The 18017-nt window shown below is 44.0% G+C and overlaps 1 protein-coding gene across 1 annotated transcript; it reads right to left on the bottom strand.

Moving 5' to 3' along the window:
- Nucleotides 1-1300: 1300 nt before the first annotated feature.
- On the bottom strand, nucleotides 1301-17016 carry si:ch73-173p19.1. The gene is made up of 17 exons (XM_036125740.1): nucleotides 16680-17016; nucleotides 15078-15184; nucleotides 14872-15002; nucleotides 14627-14781; nucleotides 14383-14541; nucleotides 13838-14285; nucleotides 12233-12331; nucleotides 11739-11829; nucleotides 9834-10057; nucleotides 9518-9760; nucleotides 9327-9425; nucleotides 7052-7245; nucleotides 6769-6943; nucleotides 6533-6689; nucleotides 6288-6441; nucleotides 2017-2128; nucleotides 1301-1935 (listed from the first exon to the last, which is right to left on the bottom strand). Exons 1-17 carry the CDS (start codon nucleotides 16698-16700, stop codon nucleotides 1772-1774), a joined length of 2733 nt encoding a protein of 910 aa, XP_035981633.1. The 5' UTR covers nucleotides 16701-17016; the 3' UTR covers nucleotides 1301-1771.
- Between the last annotated feature and the right edge of the window lie 1001 nt (nucleotides 17017-18017).

Raw genomic sequence — 18017 nt, 5'->3', positions numbered from 1 at the left:
ACGGGGAGTAAAGTCTGGAATTACAAATATCTTTCAATACTCTTTCAACACTTCATCCAGACCTGGAAGACACTGAAGTAAAAAACGTAATACTTTCCCAGACTTTTCTCCCCCTCCCCAGACTTCTCTAGAGCAGCCGCCCTGGTACGCGTTTCCCACAGGAAGATTATTGGTGACGCACCGCCTCCTGCCTCCATTTCCTGTTTCAATAACCATCCAGACAAAATGTGACGTTGGTTTAAAGGCTGGAGTTGTTTTAAAGAGGACAGAGGTCCGGTTTGCTGACTAGCCAAGAGATCAGGGACCTTTAGAAATATTCATGCAGCGCCCGTATTCACAAAGAACCCTAAGACTAAAAGTATCTCTTAGGGACGTCGTTTTAGGATTTTTCTTAGAATTTTACCTCAGTAAAATAAAATTTATTCACAAAGCATTGCAGGCCTTAAGAGAGAGAGTGAAAGAAATGTTAGGAGTAGAGAGGAGGACTTTTAGCAAGGCTAAGGCTCAATCCAATTACCCTTATGGAGCAAGGACTTGTTAGCCAAAGCAGAAGTGTGTCAGCGGTCGCCATGCTAAGTGCTGTCTGAATAATACACCTAAACAGTGGAGGAAATAAACCCCTTTAACAATCATACAATTATAATATTTAGATAGGATAAATTTTATCATTCACATAGAAAGAAATTAATTGGTTTCAGCGGCCCGACGGGTTAAAGGCGGCTCTACCTAACGTCACTTTACTGAGGACAAATAAATAATAGGAAAAATGTTGTATAATCATGAATGAAAAGTGGAGAAGTTTACTTAGAATATATATAAAAATGAGGTGAGAAATTATTTTCGGCATTGCGTGATAATTTTAGTAGCCTAAATGCAGTTTGCTATAAAGCATCCAGACATGCAGAGGAAAAAAACAAATTAATCTGTAGTGATATGATTCAAAGTCTGCATTTGTGCCGTGATCCAGCGACCAATTTACCTTTAAACAATAATTCTCCTCCCCCAGGGCAGAACGGAGCGTTGCTTTTACTCCATTTCACGTCGGCCATTTTGCCAAATACAACCGATTTACACGAGCAAGGAACTTTTTATTTTTTATTTCTTGTACTATCAAACAACTCTTGAAAGACAGCATCACACCTACACTGCAAAAACAGAACTAAAAATAAGTTAAATTTTCTTAAAATAAGTGTATTTGTCCTTTATTTGAGCAGGTAAATAAGACTATTTGCCAATGGAATGAGATTTTTCCTCTTAAAATAGGAACAATTCAGAAAATTTTACTTGTTTTTAGATCCGTTTTTGCAGTGTAGCAACAGGGGTCAACCGCACCTCCTCACTAAGATTGCTTTTAAGTAGGAATGTTTAGGCTAAGATATGATCTGAGAGTCTTTGTGAATACGGGCGCAGTAGAGGCGCTGCTAAAAAGGAACTTCTCTCATCTTTAAACCCAGAAACACGGGTTGAAAACCTCCTAAACAGCAGCTAGCTTCTGCCTCTAGGACCAACTAATGTGGATCTGGACTGACTAGAGGCGGCTTAGAAGCAGAACTTCACCGTTAAATTTCTGAACTATCCCTTTTTTTAAGATTTCAACCTCGGCGTGTATGATTGTCGGATTAACGGCACTAGCTGGAGTTGAGACAGTGCAAGTCGGAGGAGTGTTTTACTAAATGCCGTTCCCAGCTGGTCCTGCCGGCGGCGGCGTTTCAGACGCAGAGGGCGGCGCTCGGGCTCATCAGCGTTCGTTTCAGTCCGAGCAGAGCGCTCCTCAGTCCTCGTCGGAGACGTCGTCCAGTGGGATGGCGCGGGTGTTGGTGGCCCGGACGCTGCCGATGTTGGTCAACGAGAGGAGGCTGGCGATGCCCACCAGCGTGACCCCGGTGCCGTCCAGGTTCACCTGAGACAGACGCATGTCTTTCAGGTGCTTCAGACCTGCAGGGGGAGGGGGGGAAAACACTGAGGTTTATATCGCTCATGGAAGCGGAGGCGATCGGTTCTCCGTTGGGGCAGTACCTTTGTCTGTGATCCGTGTGCGGCTCAGGTTGATCTTTACGAGCTGATGACAGTGGACCAGACCCCTCCTCACCACAGAGTCTCCCACCTGCGTGCTGGCTAAGCCCAGTACCTACAAAGCAGGAAATTACAATCAAAACACAGCTCTTCGCTTACTATTACCGTATTTTCCGGACTATAAGTCGCAGTTTTTTTTTCATAGTTTGGCCGGGGGTGCGACTCATAGGCCCGTTTACACTACACCTAAAAACCGAGCCATGCCGAGACCAGTCCGAGCTTGGATCAGTTACCCAAGACAAGCCGACCCGTTTATCCCGGTTCCTTGGTTGCTCCTCGCCTCCTAGTGGCGATCTGCAGTACTGTTGCTCTCTGGGATTGAAGGCGGAAGCAGCAAAAAAAAACGGCGGCGCCCGTAACATTCAGGATGTTATGCTTGATATTGTGATATTTCGGTGTTTGCGGAGAGTCAGGGGACGAAGGCAACCATTGATGAATTTACTTGAGAAAGTTGGCTTTTTGGGAAGTGGATGAGACAAACGAACGTCTAATAAGGATTTACAGACGCAGGAAACAACGATAGACGCTGAGGTTCATCACACTGCTAAGCAGAATCATCTCTGGAAACCATGTGGCACGGTACGGAAGCTAGTATTTTTATGAATGTCTGAAATTTGTCTGAATGGAGTGTGAATCGGGACGTGCAGCCAGACACGCCGGAAAACCCGCGGACAGTCAGCTGACTGTAAGAGGATGACGCGGTCTGCTCATGCGCTCTTTATCAGATAACCGGGCCAGAAAAAAAACCAGTCCGAGACCTGCTCAGGAACTGGTCCACAGTTAGCGCGGTCCGGTTATGTTTAGCGCGGTCCGGTTAAGTCTGCTGACCATTTACACACAAGAGTTATCTCGGTTACCGAGCTCGGACTGGTCTCGGCTCGGTTAAAAAAGTTTCGTGTAAACGGGCCTTATGTGTGAAATTATGACACATTTTTACCGGTATAGGGTAGTTCATTGTTATTGTTTTGATGCGGGTTTTTCGCGCATGCGCGCCGGACTGGTAGGCAAAAGGCGAACACAATGGCGGACGCAAACAGAGAAACTGACGAGTTCTCCGCGTATTTTTCTTCTTTAGATAACGTACTACAAGATCGTTTTAAGAGTAAGTTGATGGTTGATGGTATCAGATTGCCAGATCCACACAGCAAAAGCCTTAAGGGACGGAGCGAGTCTGTGAAATGCTGGCCAAGCGCTCCGTACCATGACATATACAGCTGCCTTATAAACATGGCAGGCCAGTACAGACAGAGAGCACGAAAGCCATGAAACCACTGGACGGCTACAATTATTTTAAATCGGGAAAAAGGCTCCAGCAACGCCCGCGACGCCATGAGGGATTAATCGGTCAGAAAATGGATGGATGGATGGATGTTGTTCACACATGTTTGTGCAACAGCACAAAGCGGCGTCGGACACAGGCCGCGTCTCAGCAGAGGCCCGGTAGGTTAAAAAAAAAAAAATTTCACTACGGATTATTTAGGTGTTTTTGTCTTGTTAAAATGGGTGGCGGTGTCGGCGACATTGCAGCGTAAACACAGAAGTACTAGCGCCCGTGAACCGGGGCGAATAGCAGCAGCAGCGGCTGTTGCCCCTGCTGCTAGCTGCTGCTAGCCGCCCCGGCCCGTGTAGCCGGGCCGGGGCGCCGGCCCGTGTAGTGTTTACGCAGCAGCCGCTGGCTGCTGCCGCAGCCCGTGAACTGGCAGAGCAGCCGCTGCCTGCTCCGCCGCTGCTGCTGCTACCGCTACCGCTTCTCCGGCCCGTGAACTGGCAGAGCAGCCGCTGCCTGCTCCGCCGCTGCTGCTTGGCTGCTGCTGCTACCGCTTCTCCAGCCCGTGTAGCGATCTGTGTACCCTCCGCCGCTATTTAAGTAGAACAATGACTAGAGCAGAATTAAGTTGTATTTACCGGAGATGAAGTGTAGACTGCAAATTCTCTCGTAGTACGATGCCCCCCCAGTCCATTGGGAGTGTCTGCCTGCGCTCTTTTCATTGAAAATATCCAATTCTTTCTTCGTCCTTCCTCCTTCGGTAAACGACAGAAACATACATCCAACGATTTGGAATGCCTCTCTGTGCAACCGGGAGCACAACAAGTCGTAGGCATTGCTTAGATTCCATAAATAAACGAAGTAAAAATACGCTCTAAATCACCCGTTTTGTCATGTAGTAGACGAGAACAGTACTGTTTTCTGCCTACCAGCGGGACCCGGATGTAGCGCTGACGTCACGCGGGACGTCACACGTGAACTACCCTGTATCATTACACCTGTTATTTTCACACCAAACCACAAGAGGGCGCTCTAAGCCTGTGTTGAATCAGACGTAAGCGACGTAGAAGCGGAAGTGCCGCATCTTCTACCTCCGGAGTTAACGGAGTTATTTGAAAGTGACACTGAGGATGAAGAAAGATTTCACTGGATTTCAGTTATTTGGAGTGACACGGCCGCTTTGGTTAACTTCTTCGCATGTTATTTATGCTATAGTTATCTGAATAGCTTTTAATATGTTATGTTAACATACCAGGCACGTTCTCAGTTGTGTCATGTTGCGTAAGCTAACCGTACAATTATTCAGCCTGTTGTTGCCTCCGTTCTATTTTTATTTAAAATTGCCTTTCAAGATGACATGTCTGTTCTTGATGTTGTATATTATCAAATAAATTTCCCCCAAAAATAAGACTTATGCTCCAGTACAACTTATATATGTTTTTTCCTTCTTTATAATGCATTTTATGGCTGGTGCGACTTATAGTCCGGAAAATACGGTAAAACGCTATAAACAGGCACATAAAAAAAGAAATGTAATTTTAGTCACATGGACTTTCTAAAGTGAAAGGTTCTTTTTAGTGTCTCCAGTAAACGAAGCAATAAACTAGCCTAAAGTAGAGCTGTGTTTAAGCTATGACAGAAAAAAAAGTGTTTTTTTTCTTCTCCATCTTTAAATCCATAAAAAATGAGGAAGCCTCGAGACCGAAAGTGGTCTGATGTTCAGAGATCTGCAGCTCAGGGGGCAGAATCTCAATTGTGTTCAAATATTTTCAGGATATTTCTTTTTGCTATTTTCTCCACTGTTGGGTTTATTAAGAGAATCTCTAAATTAAAAAATATGAATAAATCCAGTTACTTTGTGCAGTTAGGTAATAAAAATATAATTTCTTTATGTAACCAGTGTCCTGATATGTTTAGAAGTTTGTTTTAATATTACAGTTTTAAATGTTTTTTAAGGACAGTGTTTGTGCCACTGCAAAAACCAAACTAAAAATAAGTAACATTTTCTTAAAATTTGTGTATTTGTCCTTGATTTGAGCAGGTAAATAATATGACCTGCCAATGGAATAAGATTTGTTTTGCTTAAAATAGGAACAATTCATCTCCACCATCTTATTTCAAGTGCAGGATATCCAATTATCTCATTTTAGTAAAATAAATATTTTTTAGTAAAAATACTCATTCCATTGGCAGATGATCTTATTTAACTGCTCAAAACTAGGACAAAAACACACATTTTTAAGAACATATTACTTATTTTTATATCTGTTTTTGCTGTGTGCTTATTGGGCCATAATTAACATACACTCACAGCGTCACAGTTACCTAAAAAAAAGACTCCAAGAAAATGGTCTTTTATCATCACCGTTATCGTTATCACAAAATAACCAGAATATATTGAGATAAAGTTTAAAGTCCATAGTTCAGCCCTAGTTGGAACGTCATAAAATCATCTGGTTTCTGCGTTTTATCCAAATCGGTCAGAATTTAATTAGGTTTTTACTTTTCCACTGTAGCAGGATTTTCGGCTTTGATCCTAAAGGACAACCCACTGCAAAAAGGGAACTAAAAGCAAGCAAAATTTTATTGAAATTTGTATATTTTTCCTCGATTTGAGCAGCTAAATAAGACTATTTGCCAATGGGATGAGAATTTTTACCCCTAAAATAAGATACTTAGATATCCTGCACTTGAAATAAGATGATGGAGATGAATTGTTCTTATTTTAAGTGCAAAAAATCTTATTCCATTGGCAAATAATCTTGTTTACTTGCTCAAATCAAGGAAAAATACAAAAATTTCAAGAAAATATTACTTACTTGATTTCCCTTTTTGCAGTGCAGGGTGAAAGCCGACACAGAGAAGATGGTAAATTCAACAACCGAAGCGCCTAATTCATGTCTGAACACCAAACGGCACCTGGTGCAGCTACGAGCGGCTAAATGACCTGAAGGTGAGGCAGACAGGCGATGAGGTCAGCCACTCCTCTGCTCGTCACCGCCGTTCTGTCCAAGCACAGCTCCTGCAGCTCCTGCAGGCCGCGGAGGGAGGACAGCCCCGCGTCTGTCACCTGAGTGTTGCTCAGAGACAGTTTCTTCAACCTGCACACACAAAAAAAAAAACGGCGTTCCCATCAGGACGCACGTTCGGTGTAACCAGCGGCTGGCGGCGCGGCTGAGGCGTGAGAACGACCTGGTCATGGCGGCCAAGTGGCTGACGCCGTGGTCTGTGACCTGCGTGTAGTCTTTCAGGTCCAGCTGGGACAGCAGGGTCAGCCTGCAGAGGAATGCCAGCCCCCCGTCGGTCACAGTGTGCCGTCCAGGAAGCGTGAGCTGAGTCAACCTCAGACCTGCCAGAAAAGAGAAAATCATCATCTTAGGCGACGGCTTTCCAGCTCTTGATCCCTTCCGTCTTTAAAGTTCCCAAACCTGAGATAATCTCGAGGGCGTGATTCCCGTCTTTCACAGAGATTCCTCCCAAACTCAGAGAGGTCAGGGTCGGGTGGGCGGAGATGCTCTCCAGCGACGCCTCGGTCACGCCCGTCCCGTCCAGATTCAGAGTCTGCAGGCTGGACATCCCTGCCAGGGCCGAGATGTCGCGCACCTGAAACGACGCCACACGCCAGGTGAGGAAAAAAAAGAAAAGAGAAAACAGAGACGCCGAGCGGACTCTCAGGACTAACGGTGCTGGGTGGAAAGGAGCTCAAGGTGCCTTAGTCTGCTTGACGCTGAGGAGTCGCAGCTGCGGCGCACAGGTGGGCAGCAAAGCCAGAGTGGCTTCGGTCACGGCCGTCTGGTTCAGGCTGAGCTGAGAGAGACAAGGAGGAGCGGACTGGAGGTACTGAACCATCCCGGCGTCTGTCACCTTGGTCTGATCCAGGGACAGCAGACTCAGGCTCTTCAAACCTTCAGGAGATCAACAGAAGAAACCGGCGAGCCGTAAATGTTACGGTTCACATAATGTCAGACCTAAATTTATTCTATTGGGCGTTTTTTTTTGTGTGTGAAAGAGCAACATAAATTAGATCCTAACAGCGAGGTGTAGGGCTGAACAATTAATCGCATTTTCAATATAATCGTGATTTAAAATAACGCAATTTCCAAATCACAGAGGTGTGCAATTTTTTTGGCTATTTAACAATTAGTGAATTAGACACGTCCATTAGGTGTCAGTAAAATGTTTAAAGTGGGTTTGCCTCCACATGGAAGGGAAGACGGTTGCAGCAGTGAGATAATCTAATTTTATTACTTGTTTTAGAGTTTGTATAATCATACATAGCATTAAGTACAGGTCAATCAGTTTAATACATAGACTTGCTTGTTGGTTGCACTTTATGTTCAACAAGGATTGATGTCCAATCAAATTAAAAGCTGTTCTCTTGAATAATCTGATCAATAGACACATTAAAAGTTCATATTTAAAATAGTCCTTGTTTACAAACATCTTTATTTAGAGGCCATTTTTGTTGCTTGTGGTTAATGCGGAGAAAAGTCAAAATTGTAATTTTGATTGAAATATATTGTAGGTAGAACGCAATCATTTCTGCTCTGAGTTTAGATGCTGTGGGTCTTTTAGCAACTAATCCACATAGTGAGGAAAGAAATTGATTTGTTCTTTGTATATATTTTGAAACACATGATAAATTAAACTGGGGGAAAAAAATCATATTAAATCACAATATTAAGAAAAAAAAAAGTCGCAATTAGATTATTTTACAAAATAGTTCAGCCCTAGCGAGGTGGAAGGAAAACGACACGTGGTTTTAATTTGTTGGCCAACTAGCTGATCAGAGCGACTTGTTCCACGCGTTCAAAGTTGGGATGTTATTTTATAACTTAAATTGCTTTGACCATCTCCACAGGCCTTTCCTCCTTGGTCTTCATGATGTTATTTTTCTCTAACAATCGTCTGAGGCTCCAGAACAGATGGATTCATGCAGAGATACGGGCGGACTTAATTTACCAATTAAGGGACCTCTGAAGGTAATTGGTCACACTGGGTTTTGTTTAGGATTATTATGGAGTATAAAACCCGTTTCCCTTCTTTTGATGGTTATTTTGAAAGCTCATGCCGCATTTTTCTTCCCCCTCACTGTCAGCCTCCACAATACATTCAAGTTACCATCTCATGTAGAACAGATTACTGGATCAATGTGTGCTTCTGTGCTTTTTTGTCTCTCTTGTTGTGTCTCTGCTCTGTCTTCTGTAACCCCAGTCGGTCGAGGCAGATGACCGTTCACACTGAGTTTGGTTCTCCTGGAGGTTTTTCCTTCCCGTTAATGGGGAGTTTTTCTTTCCACTGTCACTTCATGCTTGCTTAGTATGAGGGATTGCTGCAAAGCCATGGACAATGCAGACGACTCTCCATGTGGCTCTACGCTCTTTCAGGAGGAGTGAATGCTGCTTGGAGAGACTTTGATCAAATTAACTGGTTTCCTTATATAGGAAATTTTTGACCAATCTGTATAATCTGACCCAATCTGTATAATATGATTGATTTTGACATTAAAGTGCCTCGAGATGACATGTTTCATGAATTGGCGCTATATAAATAAAATTGTATAAATAATAGTGTGAGAACAAGGGAAAAAGGACATGAATGCTTTACCAAGACCCTGTAAAAAATAAAAATGCAATAATCTGCCATTTCACTGCAAAAACGGATCTAAAAATAAGTAAAATGTTCTTAAAGTTAGTCTATTTGTCCTTGATTTGAGCCAATAAATAAGATTATCTGCCAATGGAATGAGTATCTTTAGCCTTAAAATAACATAACTAGACATCCTGCACTTGAAATGAGAGGATGGAGAGGAATTGTTCCTATTTTAAGAGGATAAATCTTATTCCATTGGCAAATAGTCTTATTTACCTGCTTAAATCAAGGACAAATACACTAATTTCAAGAATTTTTTTTACCTATTTTTAGTTCTGTTTTTGCAGTGTTCAAAGGTCTGGGTCTTGGTTACAACATGGGAGACAAGCCTAACCTGTGATATACTGCAGACAGGAGTCGGTCAGTTTGCTGCAGGACGCCAGGTTGAGTGACTGCAGCTTGACCAGGCTGTGTAGGACTGACAGACCAGAATCTGGACAGAACCGGCGCGTGGGATTAGCGAGAACACCTCAGACTTTGCAGAAATGTTGCCATAACTTCAACATTCAGCCGGCGTTTTTTTACCTGTGATGAGAGGAGAGTTGACCAGGCTGAGATGCTTCAGCGCTGTGAAGGCCCGTAGCTGCCGCAGGAGCTCATTGGTGGAGTACGGGTAGCAGTTCAGGACCAATTTCTGCAGCTGGCAGCCGAAGAAGAGCTCCAGGGTGCGCGGGCGGAGCAACCTCTCTTTGGACATGTGGCTGAGCAGCAGCTCGGCCAGCTCCGGGGTCAAGCCTGCCAGGCTGCTGCTGTACTGCATGCTGGGAGCTGCAGGGACAGGACCAGAACATGTTCAGTCAACGGGAACCTTCTCTGAGTATTTCACCGCTAAGCGTCCTACCAGTCATGAGGTGGACAGTTGCACGGGTGGCCAAGGCACATAGGGATGGCACTTTTGGTGTCCTGAAGGGTCTTTTCGGCGGTGACGGGTGTCCCTGAGAGGCACCGTGCTCCTCCTGCTGCGCTGCCCTCTGCAGGCGCTCCACTGCAGCCTGACCTGCGGCCACGTGCGCCACTGGACCCTCTGCCTCCTCGGGGTCGGCTGGTTCCTCCTCTGGAGCATCTCTGAAGACACACGAAGACATGCTGTGTTTTAAATGTGCAAAGCTATAAATGAATTATTGTCCACCCCTATAATGAGGAGCACTTTTTTTTTTTAACTCTCCTGGGTGCAGCGTGGCAACCTGGATGTCAATCACTCCCATATTTATGGCTCTTGTAATAAAATAAAAAGCTGCATCTTCCAGTTTGCTCGCACCAAAATGTATTTCACAGTAAATAAATGATCTATTTAGAGAGGTTTAAGCATGCATTGTGTTTTTAAATTGATTTTGCTCCCGGGAAACACTTTGAGTAGATTTTTTTTTTTACTTATTTACTAATTCAAAGCTTGCAGAACAAACACAAATGTCTGACCGTTTTAGATTCTGAATGCTTGTACAGCGGCTTGTGAAAATAACTCAACCTTTCTGCATATTTTGTTGCACTGCAACCACAAATAATTTTGTTTTAATTGGGATTTTATACGGCAGAACACACACAGTGGCGGATAGTTATGAACTACAAGTAAAACAATAGATGCTTTTCAACATTTTGATGAGTAAAAAATAAAAAAAATGTTGCATGCTTTTGTCCATTCAGTACCCTTTAATAATAAAAGGGTACCGAATGGGCAACAAGATCTGATTTGGGTCGCATATTTGTTGTCCAATTGCTTTTAAACTCTCCTAATTAGTAAATAATAAGCAGAGTTTTTTTTACGCTCATTTTTATTGAAAATCTTGTTCATATTTGACCACTGACAACAACCACATTCCAAGAAACGGAGGGGAAAAAACAAAAGAGAAGTCTGTCCTGCATTTATTGCATACAGGATTCAGGATGATGTTGATCCACCCTTTGCAGCTGTAACAGCTTCATCCCATCAGAGGAAGCTCTCCACGAGGTTCTGGAGTGTTTAAGGGCATTTTTGATCACTCTTCCAGATGTGCATCTCTGAGGTCAGACACTGATGTTGGACGAGAAGGTCTAGCTCTCAGTCTCTGCTCTAGTTCAGCAAACTCTGTCCCCCTTGTCTTTATGGACCGTGCTTACAGCTATGCTGCCAGATGGAGACTTGTGATTCATTGCTCCAGAGAAAGTGTCTCCACTGCTCTGGAGTCTAATGGCGACGTGCTTTGCACCACGGCATCCAACGCTTTGCATCGCCCTTGGTGAGGTATGGCTTGGATGCAGCAGCTCGACCATGGAAAACCATCCATGAAGCCTCTATGCTCCGTTTTTGAGCTGATCTGAAGGCCACACCAAGTCTGGAGGTCTGTAGCGACTGACTCTGCAGAAAGAATGTGCTTCAGCATCCGCCGCCCGCAGTCCTTCAGTTTATGTGGCTGATCACTTCACGGCTGAGCTGCTGTCGTTCCACTTTGTTTTAATACCGCTGATAGTTGGTTTGCTTGCGTATACAAGCTTATTTGGTCCATCAATGCTTTTATTTGTTTATGCTTCTTCCTGGGTGCCATAATTTCCATTTTTTCCCACTTAAAAATGTTTTATATTCCCGAGATATTCCTAAAACTCATTTGAACAACTACTGGCCTGCTTACTTTGCATGGAAGCTGTCAGGTTTTCCCTCTTGGATGAACCTTTCAACCAGGCTGCGACGCTTTTTGCTGATTCAACTGGACAATTTCAACTTTGGTTGAACTGGACATCGTTGTATTTTATCATTTTAACTCGGGACACCCACCTGAGGCGATTCCCTTGGTCCGGCCAGTGGTGTCGGGGCTCAAACCCTACTCGCATCCTGTTGTCTGGAAAGAAAGGCAGCCTCGGCATCCCTGTGAAGGTTACACAGCTGTGAGCTTAAAACTGTCCTCAATATTAACCCGTCAAGGGTTTTAACCCGTACCTCTGATAAACAACATTATTGGCTGATTTTTTAACTGTCTACACAGTTGTGGGATTTCGTTCCTCTGTCTGGCATGAAACGACATCACATCCACATGCTCCATAGTAGTGAATATGATCCATCCCCACTTTTACTAATCTTCCCAAACTGGACCCACAATCCCACATTTTCATGTCAGTAAAGCAATAAACTTATAGAAGCTGTGCAGCTAGAGGCTCATTGCTCCTAACATTGGAAGAAAAACGTTTTCTGTGGATACTAGGTGGAAGCACATGGAAACAGGAGGCAGGAGGAAGGAGGACTCAATTGTCTGAAGACAGAAGGAACAGTACCGTTGGGAATGTGCGGCGGTTCTTCTTCTCCTTCTGGTTCCTCGTCAGCTTCCAGTCCAGGATCCTCTGGGTTCCCAGGAACCAGCCTCTGGCCTCGCCCTGTCAGCCAGGAAAGACATCCAGTGACTCTGCATCTCATGTCAACAGATTCATGCGATTTGTTCAAGAGAGTCAGCCTAAAACCCACAAACTGAGGAAGACGCTGCAGCCGGACTGAGTCCAGAAACCGAGCTGCTGCTTTTCAGGGCCAAACAAACTATTACAGCAACGTGGATTGCCTGCTTTGATGCTGGATCCAGTCTTGCAACTAGGATTGAGAGTTCCTTTTTGTTTAGAAAAACAGCCCTGGCACAAGTAGCCAACCAGCTTGTCTATATATAAATGCTGCGACAAGATATGTAGGAAGAAAAATCAAAAAAGAAACAAGTTACAGCTTCTAGAGGCCAAAAAGACTTTGAATAAGTGGGCATCCAGTTTGTTAACAAAAAAGAGAAAAAAAAATCAAGGTCTAACTTGATAAAGTATGTCAACTCATTAAGAATCAAAGCCATTTTTTAAGCATTATTAGACTTTTCTACTTCAGAAAACAGAAGAAGGAAACAAAAAGTCTGGAAAATGTCCATACTTATGCAGACCATGAAAATATAAAAGTAAATTCCAAACTTTATAGACTCAATGGAGACCCCCAGATAAAGAGCTATTGACTTATTTGTATGTATGAAGGACTCAATGTGAGGCTTTCAAAGCCAAGAACAGGGCACCGACTGTTGAGCAAGGTGCTAGCAGAGTCATGCTGTGGGACATTCTTACTACTCTTGCACCTTATTTTTGATCAATAACCATATGGTTGAAATCTGAACACAGTCTGTTGTTTCATCCCAAAAACAAAAAAACAAATAAAACAACAACCCATGAGAACTGGTTTTGGGGATTCAGAAATAGACCAGACCTCAACCCTGTTGAAAGTTTGTGGATTACGCTTAAAGGTCGGGTCTGTGCCGTAAACTAAGTCATTTAAATCAAACCCAGTTCTGAGCCAGGGTCGTTTCAGAGGCTTGTCGACGGCCACAGAAAGTGTAAAATCAAAGTGCAACTCCCTAATTTTTTTATACACTGCAAAAACAGAACTTAAAATAAGTAAAATGTTTTCAAAATATGTGTATTTGTCCTTGATTTGAGCAGGTAAATAAGATGGTTTGCCAATGGAATAAGATTTTTGACCTTAAAATAGGAACAACTCATCCCCATCATCTTATTTCAAGTGCAGAATGTCTAATTATCTTATATTAGGGGACAAAATACTCATTCCATTGGCAAATAATCTTATTTACCTGCTCAAATACACATATTTTAAGAACATTTTACTTATTTTAAGATCTGTTTTTGCAGTGTAGAAGTAGTAGTGGCGAAGTATATACATAACTCAACCCGTGTGTGTGTTGTTGACCCCATCTGGATCAGAGATATCTCACATACCCTTCGCACCTTGGCACCATATTCTTGTTTTACAAGTTGCTCAAGTTGTTTTATCATCACATCGTGAGGAAGGAATGGTTCAAACGAGTCATTAAAGCAACTTTACATCAGAGCTAACTTGGTACTTACCCCAGAAATGAGAAGGTCCAGACACTGGAGGACCTGCCCTGGGTATCCCTGCATAATTTACAGCCTCCTCCCACAGCTCGTTCGGTAGGCGATGAACTAAAGCCGGATTTAGCTCCTCCGCCTCCTCCGGAGCGGGTACCGGCGGTTCAGGAACGACGCATGGAAGCGGCTCGTCCGGAGCTGCTGCAGGCGGTTCTGCTGGACTCGGTGGGTCCTGAGGCGTCTCTGGAGGGGTGGTCTGAATGCAGAGGGCGGCGTTGGGAGTGAGGCCCAGGGAGCGCAGCGAGCACGCGAGCTCTGCCTCGCCAAAGCGTTTCCTGGGGAAGCCCTGAAGGAGAGAAAAGGAGGGCAGGGAGGGGTGGCGGCCGCTGATGTGCTCCACGACGCTGCGCAGCGGGGCGTCGGCTGAGAAGCGCTCGCGCATGGACTCGCCGGAGGGCAGCCGGATCTGCAGCGACGCACAAAATAACGACGCATGAAACTCAGTCCGTGCCTCGGATTTAGTCAGCTCCTACGTGTTTGCAGGTGGGCCTCTGTGGTCTTACCATAAGGATGCAGTTGTTATCAACATTGGTCTGAATCTTTCCTCCCAGTTTCTGCCCCTCACAGCCGGGGGGCGGCGCGTCTGCGGCCGAGCCGGGGTGGCTCTTCGCCTGCAAGGTTTTCCGGTCCTCAGCTATCCGCTTTAACACCATCTCACGCTCCTGCCGTTAAAAAAACAACAACATTTTCTTCAAAACTTTAGCGACAGAAATGACACGCGTACGCGGCTGTCGTCTCTGATCTGACCTGCTTCTTTTGCCGCTTCTCGGCCAGGACCTTCTGGGCGACGCGTTGTCGCTCTTTCTCCTCAAAGTCGCTCTTGTCTGGTTTGATCCGTGACTCGAGCGGAGGCGGATCAGGAGGCTGGGCGGAGGAGTCCGACAGCTTCAGGACCGGGGACGCTGTCAAAAAAAAGGAAACGCAGAATAAATCCACTGAAATCCAATTCTAACCCAACCGATCCACCTCTACTTGATCAGAACCGACTCTACCTCCGACGTCACAGGGCGACGCAGAGCTGCTCGCTCCTCCCTTGGGCGGGTTGAAAGCAGAAAGAGCATTCTCCGACGACTGGGAGGACTGCTTGACCAGCGTGTGCCGCGGATACTGACCCTGTATCAGCCTGTAGATGTAGACGTGTCGCGTCAGATGCTTGGGACGCATATCAAAAGCTCTGAGCTGGTTTTGTTTCGCTTACCACTCGGCGGCCTCGGTCACAGAAAGATGGCCGGCCTGCACAGCGGCCTGGATCTGCTGTTCTGTGAAACCCATCTCTCCGAGGGTGAGGAAGAGCTCCCCGATCGTCTGCGGCGCCGAATCAGAGGACAGAGCAGGTGGTGGGATAAAGTCCGGAAAACAAACACTAAGCGACTACGATTCTGGAGGATTTATTTATTCTATCAGCAAGGTTGTTTAGTATATTTTATGTCATAATTACAAATGATCAGTTTTGTCCTTTTGAGCTCATTTTCAACTATAAATACAAAGCTTAACTATGACTTTAAGGTAAATATTTCTACAGTGGTCTGATTAAATGTGGCGCGCTAAGCATGGATGGATGGTTTTATTTGGTATTTTGTGTAATTTAGTAGTTGAAGCAGGGTCTAAGTTCCCCAGTTTGAATCCCACACACACGAATCAGGACCCTTAGCCTTAAAATGCTTTGCCACACAGTGGCAGCCCACTGCTCCTTAAGGGAAGCTTTAAATGCAGAGGACAAATTTCACTGGAACTAAAATAAAGATGATCATTATTAAAGTCCAATGTAAATTGGTTTTGGATGGTGGGCATGATAAGCTTATTGCTTCTGCCAATACACCCTTTTTCAGACTGTTTTTATTTATTTATGTTACAAGGCCATATATTGTCATTTATTGTATACTTGTGTGTCTGAAATAAATTCAAATGCAAAGCCCCCCTGTCGGCCAGCTCACCAGCAGTGCACAGCAACAAGGGAAGGGCTGCGGAGTATTTTGCGTGTAATATAAATTAACAAAGCGACAAATTTGAGCAGTTTTAAAGCTTTTTTTCCCCTAAACCTTGGTGGGCAGGCACTCCTTTATTTTTGTTCTATCTTTAGATGCAAAAAAAAAAAAAATACCAATTTAAAAACTGCCAAAAGTATATCATGAATCAACATACCCACCACTCTTTTTAATGAGTGTCGGTCATTACTAAAGCATACCTATGACTTTAAAGTAGACATTTTTTTACAGTGGTCTGACTAAATAAATGAACACTTTGACAGTGGACAGTTTTATTTGGTAATTTGTGCAATTATTAGGAGGAAAAGGTGGATGAAGTCCCCTTAGAAACGGGTTTGAATGTGTTTTTTTTCAGACAGCTGTGAGTGTGAAAACGGCCATTTTTATTTTGTTTTGTTTTATTCTTCCAAACACAAAACGACACACAAGATTATTACATCCTGGAAACACAGATTCAGCACAGCAAGCAGCACACGGAGGTAAAAGAAGTGTTATAAATGTAGCCCTACCAGCTGTTCTCTACAGCTTTACCTTTAAACTCTTTCCTGCTCTTAACTACAGTTAATAAAGTTGAAACACTTGGCTAGCTTTGTCACAACAACTAAGGTGGCAAAAGCCAAACAGTTTATGCATAACATCCGACGACAAGCGAACGAGCCGCTCCAGTTGAGACTGTTTTGTTGTTGTTTGGAACAATGGAGGCTGTAAACAAACAGCGTTAGCATAGCGGCTAACAGGTGAGCTAGCGCGGCTAACAGGCTAACGTTGGGCTAACAGCTGACAGGTCAAAAGTAAAGAGGCTGTTCGGGGCTTACCGGCGAGGCGCTGGCGCTCATCTTATTGTTTTTCACGGTTTTCTGCACGAATATCAAAGTGAAACCGGGAGTTTGGATCAACTTTACGGACTCCCTGCTTCAGTTTTGGTGAGCGATCAGCGCTGCTAGCCGCTGCTGACCTCTCTCCTCCCCTCTGGCTCTCAGATTGACAGGGCGTCAACGGACAGAAAACAGCCTATCAGCGCCGAGAAGAGACGGGATTTCTTCTGCGACTGGCGGCGGAGACCAGATCCCGTTTATTCCTCGGTGACTGGCAGCTTCAAACCCCCAACCAGTAACGCCTGTGGAGATTTATTTACGCGACAGTGAGCATCGCCTCAGGAGGCTGAGGAGAGAAAGTGAAAGCTGAGTTTGTTTGGTGCAGGAAAGCACCCAATCACCCCCCACTGAAACAATAAAACACGGATAGTGTTTAAATGTATTAAATAATGTATTAAATAATAATAATAATAAAAATAACGATGAGATGCAAGTCCATCTAGGTATATATGGATGTAGGATAATTTACTTTTTTATTTGTTTCAGCAAGGCAGTCAAAGAAGTGAAACTCGTGTGATGCACAAACATGTAAATGTATATATAAAAAAGTTATAGCCTTACGAGGAAGTGTGATCAATTCAATGTTATTTATATAGCGACAGTTCATGAAACATGTCATCTCAAGGCGCTTTCCAAAGTCAGATTCAATCAGATTATACAGGTTGTACTGTACGCACTTTGTGCATACAAAATGACAATAAAGATATCTATCTATCTATCTATCTATCTATCTATCTATCTATCTATCTATCTATCTATCTATCTATCTATCTATCTATCTATCTATCTATCTATCTATCTATCTATCTATCTATCTATCTATCTATCTATCTATCTATCTATCTATCTATCTGAATCAGATTATACAGATTGGTCAAAATAGTTTCCTCAGAAAGCCCAGCAGGTTGCATCAAGTCTCTCCAAGCAGCATTCACTCCTTCTGAAAGAGCGTAGAGCCACAGGGACAGTCGTCTGTATTGTTGATGGCTTTACAGCAATCCCTCATACTGAGCAAGCATGAAGCGACAGTGGAGAGGAAAACTCTCCTTTAGCAGGAAGGGAAAAACCTCCAGCAGAACCAGAACCAGGCTCAGTGTGAACTGTCATCTACCTCAACCCACTGGGGGTTACAGAAAACAGAGCAGAATCATCACTTGATAGTTGTCCAGTAGAGTCCCCAAGCATGTAAATGGAAAGTTTGGTGGAAGGAAGAAATGTGGTAGAAAACAACCGCCCAAATGACAGGAATGACCAGAGCTTTGAGAGGATTATAAGGTA

Source organism: Fundulus heteroclitus, chromosome 21 (assembly GCF_011125445.2).
Source record: "Fundulus heteroclitus isolate FHET01 chromosome 21, MU-UCD_Fhet_4.1, whole genome shotgun sequence".
NCBI classification, from domain to species: domain Eukaryota; kingdom Metazoa; phylum Chordata; class Actinopteri; order Cyprinodontiformes; family Fundulidae; genus Fundulus; species Fundulus heteroclitus.
This window is presented reverse-complemented; position numbering and strand designations above follow the sequence as displayed.